This window comes from Giraffa tippelskirchi, chromosome 12 (genome assembly GCF_054371585.1).
Source record: "Giraffa tippelskirchi isolate mGirTip1 chromosome 12, T2T-mGirTip1v1.2.pri, whole genome shotgun sequence".
NCBI lineage: Eukaryota > Metazoa > Chordata > Mammalia > Artiodactyla > Giraffidae > Giraffa > Giraffa tippelskirchi.
The window spans coordinates 22,447,515-22,461,045 of NC_137286.1; the positions used below are offsets into that span (position 1 = coordinate 22,447,515).

General features: G+C 36.0%; 1 protein-coding gene across 3 annotated transcripts in view; it reads right to left on the bottom strand.

Moving 5' to 3' along the window:
• Positions 1-12,640, bottom strand: part of BRMS1L (BRMS1 like transcriptional repressor) — a 47,338-nt gene extending 34,698 nt beyond the window's left edge. For all 3 annotated transcript variants that reach the window (XR_014070724.1, XR_014070725.1, XM_081547898.1), the window contains exons 1-4: positions 12,381-12,640; positions 8,760-8,850; positions 4,866-4,993; positions 2,996-3,075 (exon numbers count right to left, since the gene is read on the bottom strand). Coding sequence is in view for 1 of the 3 variants with exons in the window: in XM_081547898.1 (XP_081404024.1) it covers positions 2,996-3,075; positions 4,866-4,993; positions 8,760-8,850; positions 12,381-12,522 (441 nt within the window). In the remaining 2 variants the exon portion in view is untranslated. The remainder of the gene's footprint in view (positions 1-2,995; positions 3,076-4,865; positions 4,994-8,759; positions 8,851-12,380) is intronic.
• Positions 12,641-13,531: the final 891 nt, after the last annotated feature.

Below are 13,531 nucleotides of genomic sequence, written 5' to 3' on the forward strand. Positions count from 1 at the left end.
CAAAAAAACAGTGAACAAGTAACTAGTATTAATAAAATATGGATAAACCTAAACAGAACTAAATCTATGAGATCAAAGTAATGTCTCATCTAAAGTATGAAAGGTAAGAAATAATGAACAACTATAACTTGCAATTTGGGAGGGAGTAACTGCAGTTAAGAGCTCTAAGGTCCTTTATATACAAATTCTATCGAGGAGGACAGAACTATTGATTGATATTTAGATTCTACTAATGGAGGTATGCATACTGAAAATTTAAGATAATCTTTAAAATACAGAAATGGAAAGTGTGGAGGTAATCAATAAAATAGAAATAGAGGATATACATTTCTGATGTAATTTTAAAACTCAATAAATCACACATACTTATCAAAAAAAGGTCAGGAGAGAATTTTAAAAAAGGATAAAGCAGAACAAATTAAAAACACAGGATAGGTTGGACTTAAATATCAAAATAATTGGACTAAATTTATCAGTTAAAAGACAAAAATTGTTAGAATAGTTTTATGTTAAATCAAGGTATATGTTATTTATAAGTAATACACCTAAAATACAAGGCCAGAAAAAAGTTGAAAGAGGAAAAAAATAAAGAATGAAAAAACCTTTTATTAGGCAGATGCCAAGCCAAATAAAACTAGGGTACCTGCTTTAACTGTCAAGACAAAATAGACTTTAAGGCAAAAATCACTGTTACAGAGTCAGAACGGTATTAAAAAAAGGATAAAATGTTGCAGACCCATGGCTGATTCATGTCAATGTGTGGCGAAAACCACTACAATATTGTAAAGTAATTGGCCCCCAACTAAAATAAATAAATTTATTAAAAAAAAAAAAGGTTAAAATGTTATACTCATTAAAAATACAAAAATTTTAATATATGTGTGCTAATACAGACTCTCTCTCTGTCTCCGTCTCTCTCTCTATATATATATATACACACATATATATAAAGCAAAAACTGATACAATTAAGGAGATATGGGAAATTAAAAATCTCATTTACAAGAGTATCTAAAACAATAAAATACTTAGGAATAAACTAAAGTGAAAGACTTGTATACTGACAATATAAAACACTGATGAAAGAAATAAAGGAAAACACAAATAAGTGGAAAGAGAGCCCATGTTCATGGATTGGAAGACTTATTATTGTTAAAATGTCCATACTACCCAAAGCAATTTAAAAAATCAATGTAACCTCTATCAAAATTCCAATGACTTTTTTAACAGCAATAGAAAAAACAATCCTAAAATTCATATGGAAATACAAAGGACCCCAAGTAGTCAAAACAATTTTGAGAAAGAAAAACAAATGTGAGGAGGCCTCACATTTCCTAATTTTAAAACATATTATAAAACTACAGCAATTATAACAATATGGTACCAGAATAAAACTTAGACCAATGGAACAGAAATAGAGAGCCTTAAAAATAAACGAATGCATGTATGGTCAACTGAACTTCACCAAGGGTTCCAAGAATACATACATCACTTTCACTGCGGCATTATTCACAGATCACATTATTATTTATATGATGATTTATTTATATTATTTACACTCAATTAAGAAAGGGTAACATGGTTGGATATAGTATCAATATATGAAACTCACTTTTCTATGCAGCAGCAGAAAATAAAAAGTAAAAAAGTAATTTTTAAAAAGCTGTTACGAAACAACAAATAAAATTAATAATAATAACAACTGTAAGAAGGAAAAGAGCAAGGTAAAATTATTAGGCTATTGAGTCATCAACTTACTAGAATGAAAGCTGTAAAAAGAGAAAGTGTGAAACTGGTGCAAGAGGAGCCAAACCAACCACTGGAACAAATGAAAAAAAAGCTAAAAACAAGCCAGCACATATGTGGATATTTGGTATAAAAAAGAGATGGAATTGCTGATTAGTGGGAAAACAATGAAGTATGTAATAAACAGTGAGATTACCTATCCATACGCAAAGAATTAAAATTAGACCCATACTTTAATCACACATGAAAATGAATTAAAGGTAGTTTAGCAACAAAAGCAAAATTTCAAATTTTAAAAGAAAACATATCGTTTCACTCAAAGTGGGGGAAACACAAGAAACATATACAGTATTATAAAGGAAAGATGATAAATTCAACCACATTAAAATGTGAAATTTTGTTTAAAAGGTCATCAAAAAGATTGAAAAAGATAACCCATTGCCTGGGTAGAAATATTTGCAAAGCTTATAACCAGCAGTGCATTTGTATCCAGAATATATGAAGAATCTCTACAGTCAATGAGGAAAAGACTAAAAGCTCAACATAAAGGCAAAAAATATATACAGGTACTTCTTAGAAAAGAAAATCCAAATAGCCAGTAAACATTGAAAGATGTTTCTTCTCAGTTATAACCAAGAAAATGACACAAGCTCCATCATTTTTATATCTATCTATTCCCAGTATTTTAATGGTTGATAAAGATATGGTACATTAAGATAAGAATCATCATAGAACTTGTTCTTATTTTCACTAGTTATTTATGATCTTGTCTAGGTCTTATGAAAAGTAATCTGCAAAATCAACACTATGTTTTCCAGTGCTATTAAAAATAAACAGAACAGAGAGAATCCATTTTCCCCCCATAGAGAATTTTGCCCTAAGATGTGGAAACAGATTTAAAAATTGAGAAATTTATATAACTACTGGATATACATTTTTTGAGTCTTTAACATTATACTAATTATACTACTTTTGGTGATGCCAGATGACATAATCATTACAAAGTCTTTTTAAGGTGACAGCTGCAAAACATCTAAAATTATATCACTTAGTTCTTTTGTATGATTCTTTCTTTGCGTCCCATTTCCAATATAGCTTCCAATGAAACTGTATTAAAAAAAATTGCATAAGTGGGCTGAGCTAAAGAACTATTCAATTTTGTTTCATTTATTTTACTTTTTTAACTGCTGCACTCAGAAGAAGACTTGAAGAACTGAAATCAGCTTAAAAGTTAAGCAAAATAACAGTACCTCACAATGCTGGCGAGAAGCTTGAATTTCACATTCATATTTGTTCTTTACAGATTCTAAGCAGAGCTCTCTATAGATTCCTGCAACCAAACACAATTACTCTGATTATGTTAGCAATAGGAGTTTCATTATCACTTCCCTGTAAGAATTCTGTCCTATTTTATAAAATGAATCAAGAAGAAATTGGCGGGTCTAACTTTACCTTTAAAAACTAGAAATAACAAGGCTCAGTCAAAATATATGTCAAAGAAGACTACAAAACTAAGAGTTCAAGAGCTAGAGAGAAACTACGCTGCAAATTTTAGTTCTTACCCATTTTTCTAAAGAATTATTTCTAAATGCTTGACAGAGAATGATTAAAATGAAAATAAAACTCTTCACCTATGAAAAACAATGCCTCAGGACTCAAAAGGGAAACAGAGTCAAAAAAACTGTGGTTTCTCAACCATATATACTCAAACTAACAACTGGATACCATAACCATCGAAACCACTATTTTTTAACTATTACTTATTTTCAGAGTCCAAAGCTTCCAAGAAGACTAAATGTATAAACTAATATAACAAATTTATAAATTAACACGATGTTTGAGTGCTTCTGACAGAGCTTTACCTAGAGGATGGATGTTCAAGAGTTTAACTTGGAGGTACCGAGACAATCGCATAAAATAGGCACCCTAAAAAAAACACATAAAATAGGCCATGCAAATACGCCATCACAAGAATGGCAAAGAGGTCTAGATGTACGTACTTAACTCTATGCCATAGCTGCCCCTAGAACTGCAATACTCTTTCTTGTACAGTGAAGGCAAGGAACAGCTATCTGGAACTATGCCATCAGCAACACAATCACACACACTACTCTTTGTACAATCAAAAAGTAAAGGAGGCCACCTAGTAGCAAAGTGAATAACTGACTCAAGTAATATTCTCAAAACATTAGGAAGTCTCACTTAGTTCTTTTCAAATGTCAAAGAGAAGTAAGGACATGTTTACTTTTAAGGATGTGCTAAGTCAATGTGCAAAGATAGCAGATTAAGCATCACATTATCTACATACTTAATATTAAGCATTCGACTAAAATTCAGTTTAAGGCGGATTCAGTATAAGAACCTATTATCAACAATGCTGTAGGTATTATTAATACATAACAGGTGTATGAGGATCAATTATTGTTCCCCAAAAAGAAAACAATCAGCATCTCCAGTAAATTTCAGTTTTTAGTTTGACTATGAAAAATCATTAAATGATCTTCAAATAGATATATCCTTTGTTATGCATGGTAGGACACAATTCTGAGACCAGATCCCAGTTACAAACAGAAGATTGAAATTTAACCATACAAATAAATACATCTTCATTTATTCATAGTCACAAATGCATCATCAAACTTTTCAAAATAAAAACTTATAACTGAACTACAGGTTTGAAGGTTAATTCCCTGCTCCTTAACATCCTAATCAAATGTTTTTTTAAATGTTTTTATAAATAAGAACTCTTTATCACTCTTAAAGATGAAAAATACTAAGAGAAATTGAGCGTTGATAGAAAAATAAACTATGGTAGTAACAGTATCCCTCAATGAAAATATCCTGGTTTCTAATTGTTTCACATGTGGAAATACCTTTTCAACAACACTGTGAGCAATTTGAGGGCTTTTTTTTTTTTATTTAACCCTCCACAGCAGCAGAGAAAAGCAGGAGGCATTTAATAAATTAAAATAACTGTGGGCTGATTGATAGTATAATACTCTGGTCAATGTAAATACATTTGTACTCCTATTAACAACAACCACTTATTTGACAAACACCTTTTAAATCTATTGAAGAATTCATATTCTATTATATGGAAAAGATGTTTCACTTTCCTACCTGCTACCTTTGTGCGAATTTGCATATTTTCTTGTAAAGTTGCCAGTGGTTCCAAATATTCTGGTGCTTTTCCAGCTATGACTTCTTGTAGTTTTGCATCCACCTGACTTAATCGTTCTTTATAAAGTCTTAACAAAGCAAAAATTAAGATATTAATTTTAAAAGCCCAGTAAAGGCTAACAATTTACCATTTCTATACATTATCTCTTAATATCATTCATAGTCTAATAGCCTACCAAATGTATTTTTTCCTTGATCTCAGGTGACAAGAACACAGTTACATCATTTGACTTTTATGCAAATAATCACAAAGAAATGTTCTTCTATTTTTTAGATATATCGCTTTTTAATGGTTAATTTACAAATCAAAAAAATACAACCAAAATGACTACCTCTGGACACTGTAGATGTTTTTAATTGCAGAACAAATCAATTCTAAGAGAAAAGGTCAAATAAACACTGAGTTTAAAAGGAACAAATCATTTTGAGTAATTTAGATACCAGGCATTACTAGCTGTCAAAAATAAATAACTCCCTGTCTCCTCCCCAAATCTCCTGAAAAGGAGTCAGTGTGTAACAATATTCAACCTACTTCATCTTTAAGAGAACAAAGAAGAAACAGTGATGAAGGTAAAACCAAAGGCCAAGGAACTTAAGACCTGGCATCCTCAGCTCACCTAGACTGCGAATGAAGAAGCTAAAACAACAGGAGTCGCTCGGCAGACGAGGAAGTGAAAAGTGGGGCAAAGAACCCCCGTTGCTCTTTTTATGAGGCTACATGTGAACAGGCCCGATGGGACAGCTGTCCCATCAATACTTCCAGCTCGATTATCAAAGACAGTATGTCAGGCAACTCAATGTTTATTTTTACCAATACTCCTGCAGGGTAGAACTTTTTTAACAAGAAAATGTTGAAACTGTCATTCTTTAGGAGAAGTGCTTCTAACCTTGGTTTTGTGGAATTTCAAAGATATTCTAAAATTTCAAAGCAGATTAACCATTTAAGATTATGTAAAAAATTTTTTTGCCATTTATTACTGCATCACAGGTGAGTATGTCATAATACATCACAAGGATGCCATATAGTAACTCCCAGAAGAAACCACTGATTATGCTTATAGGTGTTTGTATAAATAGCAGTTGACTATTGAAAACATGATGATACTTGGCGTTCATATAATATTCCGCTCTTTCCTCTTGAAAATACCAACTAATACAACTAAGACAACTAATATTGTCTATTATTGATCATTATATTTAGCATAGCGATTTACATAATGATTTTAAAGGAATAAAGCAAGTTTGAGTTTTCATGTTAGTTAATAACTAGTTAATATTCTTTTTTTTAAAACCAGAAAGGAAAAATCATCTGAATCAACTTCCAAAATAATACATTATCATGTCTGGGTTAAATTTTTCTAAAACTCAACATACAATGTATGAAATCCAAAAAGTATAACACGATACTAATAGTTTTTGAAATTATAAATACAACTTCAGACAAAATGCTAAAAAAACTAATACAAAAGATGACTGCACCTGAAAAACATCAAACTCATACAAAATATAGATAATAAGGTATCCGGAATAGGTGGACATCCTGAATGAAGAGGATATGTGAATTAACAGTATTCAATTAACTCTTTTAAAAGAATAGATTCCTCAAAATCAGTATAATTTCAACAACCTTGGAATCAAGTATAAACTCATCAAAGGCAAGGATCATGAGTCCTGCAGCAGCAACCGCAATACTATTCAGAGAATAGAAGCTAATTAATGTTTGTTGGATGCTGAACACTGAAATGAATGGACACCTGGGTGGGACAAGTCCCTCTCTCTTTTTAAGAAGGTGGAAGAACTCACCTTCCATCACTTTACAAACTGCAAAGTTTGTGGATTTTCTGCCTTAGGAAAGGAGTGCTATATGTGGCCTATAGTGCTAGAACAGGCAAAGCAGGATATTTATTATTATTATTATTAATATTATATTTCCCACCTCTTCCAAAGAGGATTTGAGACAGCTTAAAGAGATACACAGTATGAGAAGACAAAAATAAAAAACAAAGCAATGGGGCAAGACAAAAAAATAATTATAAACCTTGTGCCAAGATTTTTTTTTCAAAAATATATTTATAGATACCAATTTCCTTGAGAAAGAATCCTATTAAATAGTGTTAATGAGTCTACTTTTAATACTTTCAGAAATGAATAATGCTGGTAGGGGGAAACGGCTGGTGATCATGGTGAGCCATGAGAAAGCAAAAACCAAAGCAACTGCCTGCCCCAAGGGGAACAAGATTAGACCTAATGACTCACTAGATGCAAATTTCTCCTATGTAATATATTATACTAGAGCTTTACAACAATTTTCATTTCTTGGATAACCAAAAAAGGCTCTATAAAAGCTCAATACATATATCTTAAATAACTGTTTAAGAATCACTCTTTCATGGATTTCTTATGCTAAAATATAAATTTGCTTCCTCTTTTCCAGAATGATACCAAATAAACTGAAGGAACTGTGTTGCCCAAATAATGGATTCCTGGGAATCCAAACTAATTTTAACTTCAAATTAATAATGTAAATCTTTAGCATTAGAAAATATCATGGTTTTTAAAGGCAAAATTTTACACTATGGATTATTTTGGATTGCTTATATTAATTTGTCACACTAGCATAGAACATTATCTATATATTCATCACTAATACCAATGAAAGTTAACATCAGAAATGGCATAAACAGCAGGATTCATCTGGTAACGAAATCTGTCTTATTTCAGGCTGGCAATTCCAGATATTAAATGGGCTTTCATCTCTTCTTTGGGCCTCTCTAGAGAAGAAGCAGGAGAAAGAGAATAAGCAGCAAAATCACAAAGAATCCACAAACTGAAGAGGCAGCTTCTGAATAAGTTAAACTATCTATGGTATCAAAGGTTTCTCCCTTTCATTTATGTTTCCTGAAGTATATCATGCCCCATGACCTTGCCAGCAAGTTCCAAACTGAATGTTCACCTTTAAGATTTCTTTAAAATCTGCATCTATTCTAGTCTCTCCAATCACTGGAGCCCCTTCTCGCATTACCAACTTTACGTAAGAGTTCTGGCATTATAAAGAGGGGGAAAAAGCAGTATCTATAAACATACACTATATGCCAGACAAATGGCTGAGAATTTTATATACTGCTCATTCAATCTTTACAGTAGATAATAAAGAATCTATTACTATACTTTTGGAATCTGTCAAGAAAGCCTGGATTCAGGGTCTGTGATTCCACTACAATTCCTCCAAAGTAATGTGCCTTAGTGGAAGGAACACCATAGCACTTAAGAGGCAGAAAGCCTGGCTTAATTTATCACCTTCTGATAAACTATGAACAAATCACTTAACCTCTGTGAGCATCAATCTTCTTAAGAGTAAATGAGAGATAAAACTATCTTCCAACCTTACAGAGAAGCCAACTAAACAATGCATGTGAAAACATGCAATGTATACATTATCCAATGTTAAGATATAAATAAAAATCACCATGCCATCTCTGGGAAATAACTCTTATTCTCAAATTTTTTCAAAAATGTTATCTTTATCCAGTTATTTAACACAGGAATGAATGAAGCATATTAGAACCAAGGGTGCAGCAATCCAAGGAAAACACTTTCATTACCAATATCGACATAAAAATCTTATTAAATCCCCCCTAAAACCAGCCTCAAAACCCTTGATTAGTTAATGAGGTCTTCAACAGGCAAACAATAGTTGAAGCCTTTTTCAGGTCAGTCAGTCACATAAAAAATAAAAAGGAAAATAGTTTAGAATGAATATAATTTCTCTCATGCTAGTATACATGTGACAAGGTTGAGATTCAGTGACAGTGACCTTCCCAAGTTACTACTTACTGATCCTTGAGATCGGTAAACTGTTTTTCAAGATTGGACATTTCATCTAAACATTCCATTCTTCTTCTTTCACAGTCTTCATCATCCATTTCTGTTAATAAAATGTAAATATCAAAGATAAAACTAAGGTTACGTTCCAAATACATCTGAATGTTAATTCTAATGGTAAAAAAAAAAAAACACAGAAAAAGCTGAAATCTGAAGCAAGGCCTACATTATGACTTAAAATAAACATTTATCAAAAATAATTTCCACTGTAGATTTAATGTAAAATACAGATAAGAATTAAAACAGTTCGCTAGACTTTCTTAATTTTATTTGTTTTTAAAAATAATTTTATTTATTTATTTTTGGCTGTGCTGGGTCTTTGTTGCTGTGTGAGCCTTTCTCTAGCTGCAATGAGTGGAGGCTACTCTCTTGTTGCAGCGCATGGGCTTCTCACTGTGGCACCTTCTCTTGTTTCAGAGCACAAGCTGCATGGTGCACAGACTTCAACAGTTGCAGCACGCAGGCTAAGTCGTTACGGTTCCTGGGCTCTAGAGTTGGCTCAATAGTTGTGGTGCATGGGCTCAGTTGTTTCATGGCATGTGGGATCTTCCCTGATCAGGGATCAAACCTGTGTCTCCTGCGTTGGCAGGCAGATTCTTTACCACTGAGTCACCAGGAAAGCCTCTTTATTCACTCTTAAATCATTTTAAAATGATTTAAAGGGCTGACGGGGCAGGAGTCTAGTGGTTAAGACTGTGCTCCCACTTGTGAGGGGCACAGGTTCGATCCCTGGTCAAGGAACTAAGTTCCCACATGCTGTAGCATAGCCAAAAAGAAAAAGGCTGACCTTAAACTAGGACTATAAAGTAATTAATTCACTTTCGGCTTGTTTTCCACCAACTCACCAGAACTTAAGCACCAAAATGATTATGTCCTTTAAAGGTTAATATTGCTCAAGAATACTTACGGAATTCCACTTACGGAATGCTCACATGGATAATTTGCAAGTCAAATAAAAACAGAAAATTAATCTCATTATGTTTACCACAGAGTATCTTGGTTTCCTACTTCTAGGCTCCCACTGTTTCCTCTCCCCAAATTACTGTCAGTCAGTGAGAAAGAGGAAGGAGGAAGACAAGCAAACTTTTCAAGGAAAACAACTGATAGCTACCAGCTCTCTCCTATATTTCATATTGTCTGTTTTTATCAATACATCACATATAGTTGACAACATCAGAATAACCTAAGCACAAAATGATGTTCATATTGATCATCATCAAATAAAGGTCAAACTATGAGAAAAAATTAAATTATGGTTAGTTACTTTCTACAGCAAGAAAGTATGATTTTTAAAATATTTTTCTGAAACAGATTAAAATTATTTCTGGCTCTTAAGAGCTTATTCCTTGACTCTTTAAAATGTGGTCCCTCAAGATGACTCATTCCCCAATATCTCCAGATAGAGTTTTTCTGTAGCCTTAGGACTGGCCCAGTACAAAGGTTGGAACAGAATAAAACAGTGGGAGTTTAACATGCAAGATAAATGGTAGAAAAGAGATGCAAAAGCAACACGCAACTGGAAAATTTATTTAATTTCTTTGTACTTAAAAAATCTGACTTGTGCTTCAAATTATTATCATATTCTTCATAAATTAAGTTGTCCATTACTTTTTGGGATAGAATAAAAAACAGTAATTAAAAAAAAAGCCCACAAGGATCAACATAAAAATTAGAGAGGCAGAATTTTAGTAAATAGATGTCATTTTGCGAGATCCTGACTCCCATAAAAACAAAAACAAAGAACATGTGAAGATGAAATGTTTTACAGATCTAGAAAACGTACTCATATATAGTAGAGATGTTCTCTGTATTCCTCACTTTTGAAGTCTCACCTATTTTCATGACTAAGCAGATGAGTTCCAAATTATGCTTCCCATCCCAGGCAGGTTCCAATGCCACATTACCACCTGTCAGTTGGGCACTCTGACTCAAATATACCATCAGGACCTCAAAAACAACATGTCTGTAATATTTTATCTTCTACCTTCATCTCAAATCTTTTTTTTTTTCTATTCCTGCTCAAACTACCACCATTCTCCTTGTACTTGGGTTTTTCTTCTTACATTGACTCCTAAACTTGTAGTCATCAATCCCACTTTCTGCTTTTACTGAAGTCTTTCACACCTATATCTTTTCCTTTTCTAGCTCAAATCCTTCTCCCAACCAAACTGGTTTTCTCACTCTTTTAAATAAGGCTTAAGCTCTGGCCTTGCACTTTTTCTTATATTGCTTCTTCTACAGAAACATCTGAACTTTACCACTCCAATCCAAATTCCACCCATTCTTCATGGTAATTTAGGTAATCCCACTAGCCTTTGCTGACCACCTGGCACTGAAAAGATTTCCTTTACCTCTGATTTTCTACAATCTTGTTTATAAATAAGCGTTCATTTGGCAAGTGAATCAAGTGGTGACCTATGACAGGTCTTTAATTGTGGTCAGATCATAACTATTTATACCTTCCACTGAGCAGAACCCAATACTGCAAAAGGAAGTCACTCAGAAACACTTATTCGGGGTGGCTGATTTATTGACTGAAATTACATATTTCTATGGAGGTTTTCTTTGAAAGGGAAACCTAAAAAAGAGAGTATCAGGGTGATGATAGGCTGTCGTCAGCCTGTCATCAAATCCTTGCTTCACATGGCCAAAATCAGGCCAAAACAAAGAAATAAGTCTCATCTTCATTGTATGGATAGAAGGAAAAGAACCCAGGTAATCATAAATTTCATTTCTTTTTAAAATAACCATTCCTAAAAGATTGCAAAAATTGATTTGTGTGTTAACCTGTCCCCCTCCACTCTACCCCATCCCACTCCCTTCAAAACAGAAAACAAAAACAAATAAGCAAACAAAAAAAATCTGAAACAGCACAAAGTTAGAAGAGATTGCAGGGAAGAAAAGATTTGGAGAACTTCAAAGCTGCCAAAAATCAGCCGGTTATTTATAAGCATATGAAGATCTCCAATCAGTCCTGATGTTGGGCCCTTCTCAGTCTTGAAAAGTTCACAGAAGTGATGCAGATGACCCAGCTCCCACGTCAGCCCCCCGAAAGAGGACGAATGTCAAGTACTGACTGACACGCTGCCTTGGAAGCTGACATTAATAAATTCTAAACCAGCCAAGACCGAGTACCCTCGGCTCCTGACAACCCACACACGCTGAGAAGGGCTGCAAAGGTGCAAAATAATAAGTCGGCGGTGTGGGGAGAGAAGGCATTTCCAGCGTCTGCCAGACAAGATGCGGGACATTTTCCGCTCCGGATAGCCTGAGGCACTACCCAGAGGTCCGAAGGGCGGGGCGGATCGAGAACAGAACCGAGCAGCGTCCGTGAGCTGGACGAGTCCAGGCCCGCGCCCGGCCCCGCTCCGCCCCGCCAACCGGGACCCGCCAGGAGCTGGGCAGCGCCCCGCGAACAGTTTGGGTGCCAAGGAGGGCCGGGAGCCAGTCTCCGCCCCTTCCCTCTCTCCCCGCCCCGCTCTCCCAGCAGGACGCAGCTGCCCGGCGTGCGGAGAGCGGCCTGTCGCTAGCCCGGCGCGAGGACTCGGGGTCCCAGCCCGCTGGGTCGCGTACCTGAGCTATCTCCATCCTCGGAGACCGACGAGCTCTCGGTGTCCTCGTCCTCCGAGCTGCTCCCCTCGTTTTCGGCGTAGTCCACCTCCATCTCATCGTGATGGTTCGTCTCCTTCTTATCCCCTCGGGAATGGACTGGCATTTTCCAGCCGCGCCGCCGCTTCCCACTCCCGGCGCCCAGCCCGGCCACCGCCGCTTCAATGAAGGGCGCGCCGAACGCCCCGACCCACCCAGCCGCCGAGCCCGTTCAGAACCCCCTCGGCTCCTCCCCGCCCCCGCCGGAGCCTCACAACCTAACCCGCAGGCTCAGCACTGAGAGCTCTGCCATTGGTGGAGGCCGTCCTCCCGAGCCGGGGGATGGAGCGAGTCCTGCTCCGGTCCGGTTGGTTGCCGGTAATTACGGCGCGGCCTCGCAGTCTGTGTCGGGAATTGTAGTCCTTACCGTTCAGACCTGCTGGGACTGCCAGCTTCGAAGCTTCAACTACCCTGAATGCTTCTCCCCTCTGGACTTCAAGTCCCACAAGGCACGAAAGCTGCCAGACTCGGTCGCAGTTTATAAACTAAACAGAAACAGATTGTGAGATTTTGGTCTGTATTTATTCTTTTCCCGCCAAGTGTTTGTCCGAGCTTCCAGGCCATCCAGGATGCTACTGTCAGATGTGAGAAGGTCTTTTGCCTGAGGGTTTTTCCTCCTCTTTAAGGCTACAGGAACTGGAGAAATGTCTCTTTACCTAAGCACTTTTACTACCACTATTAAACTATTGTTGAATTAGTTTCTGCAGACAACTTGCACGTTCTATGTTGCACAAAAATCTTTAAATTATTCTTGAAACTTTTTCAATATGAAAGGAAAGGAAGTTTTATCTTGGCACTTTTCTCTAGTGTGTTTTACATTTTTTTTTTTTTTTTTTTTACCATATGCGGGTTTCTCTGGTGGCTCAGACTGTAAAGAATCTGCCCGAAATGCAGGAGACCAGGTTCGATCCCTGGGTCGGGAAGATCCCCTGGAGAAGGGAATGGCTGTCAACTCCAGTATTCTTGCCTGGAGCATTCCATGGACAGGGCAGCCTGGTGGGCTACAGTCCATGGAAGTGAAAAAGAGTCGGACACAGCTGAGCGACTAACACAGCTCCAGTTTACCATATGCAGCC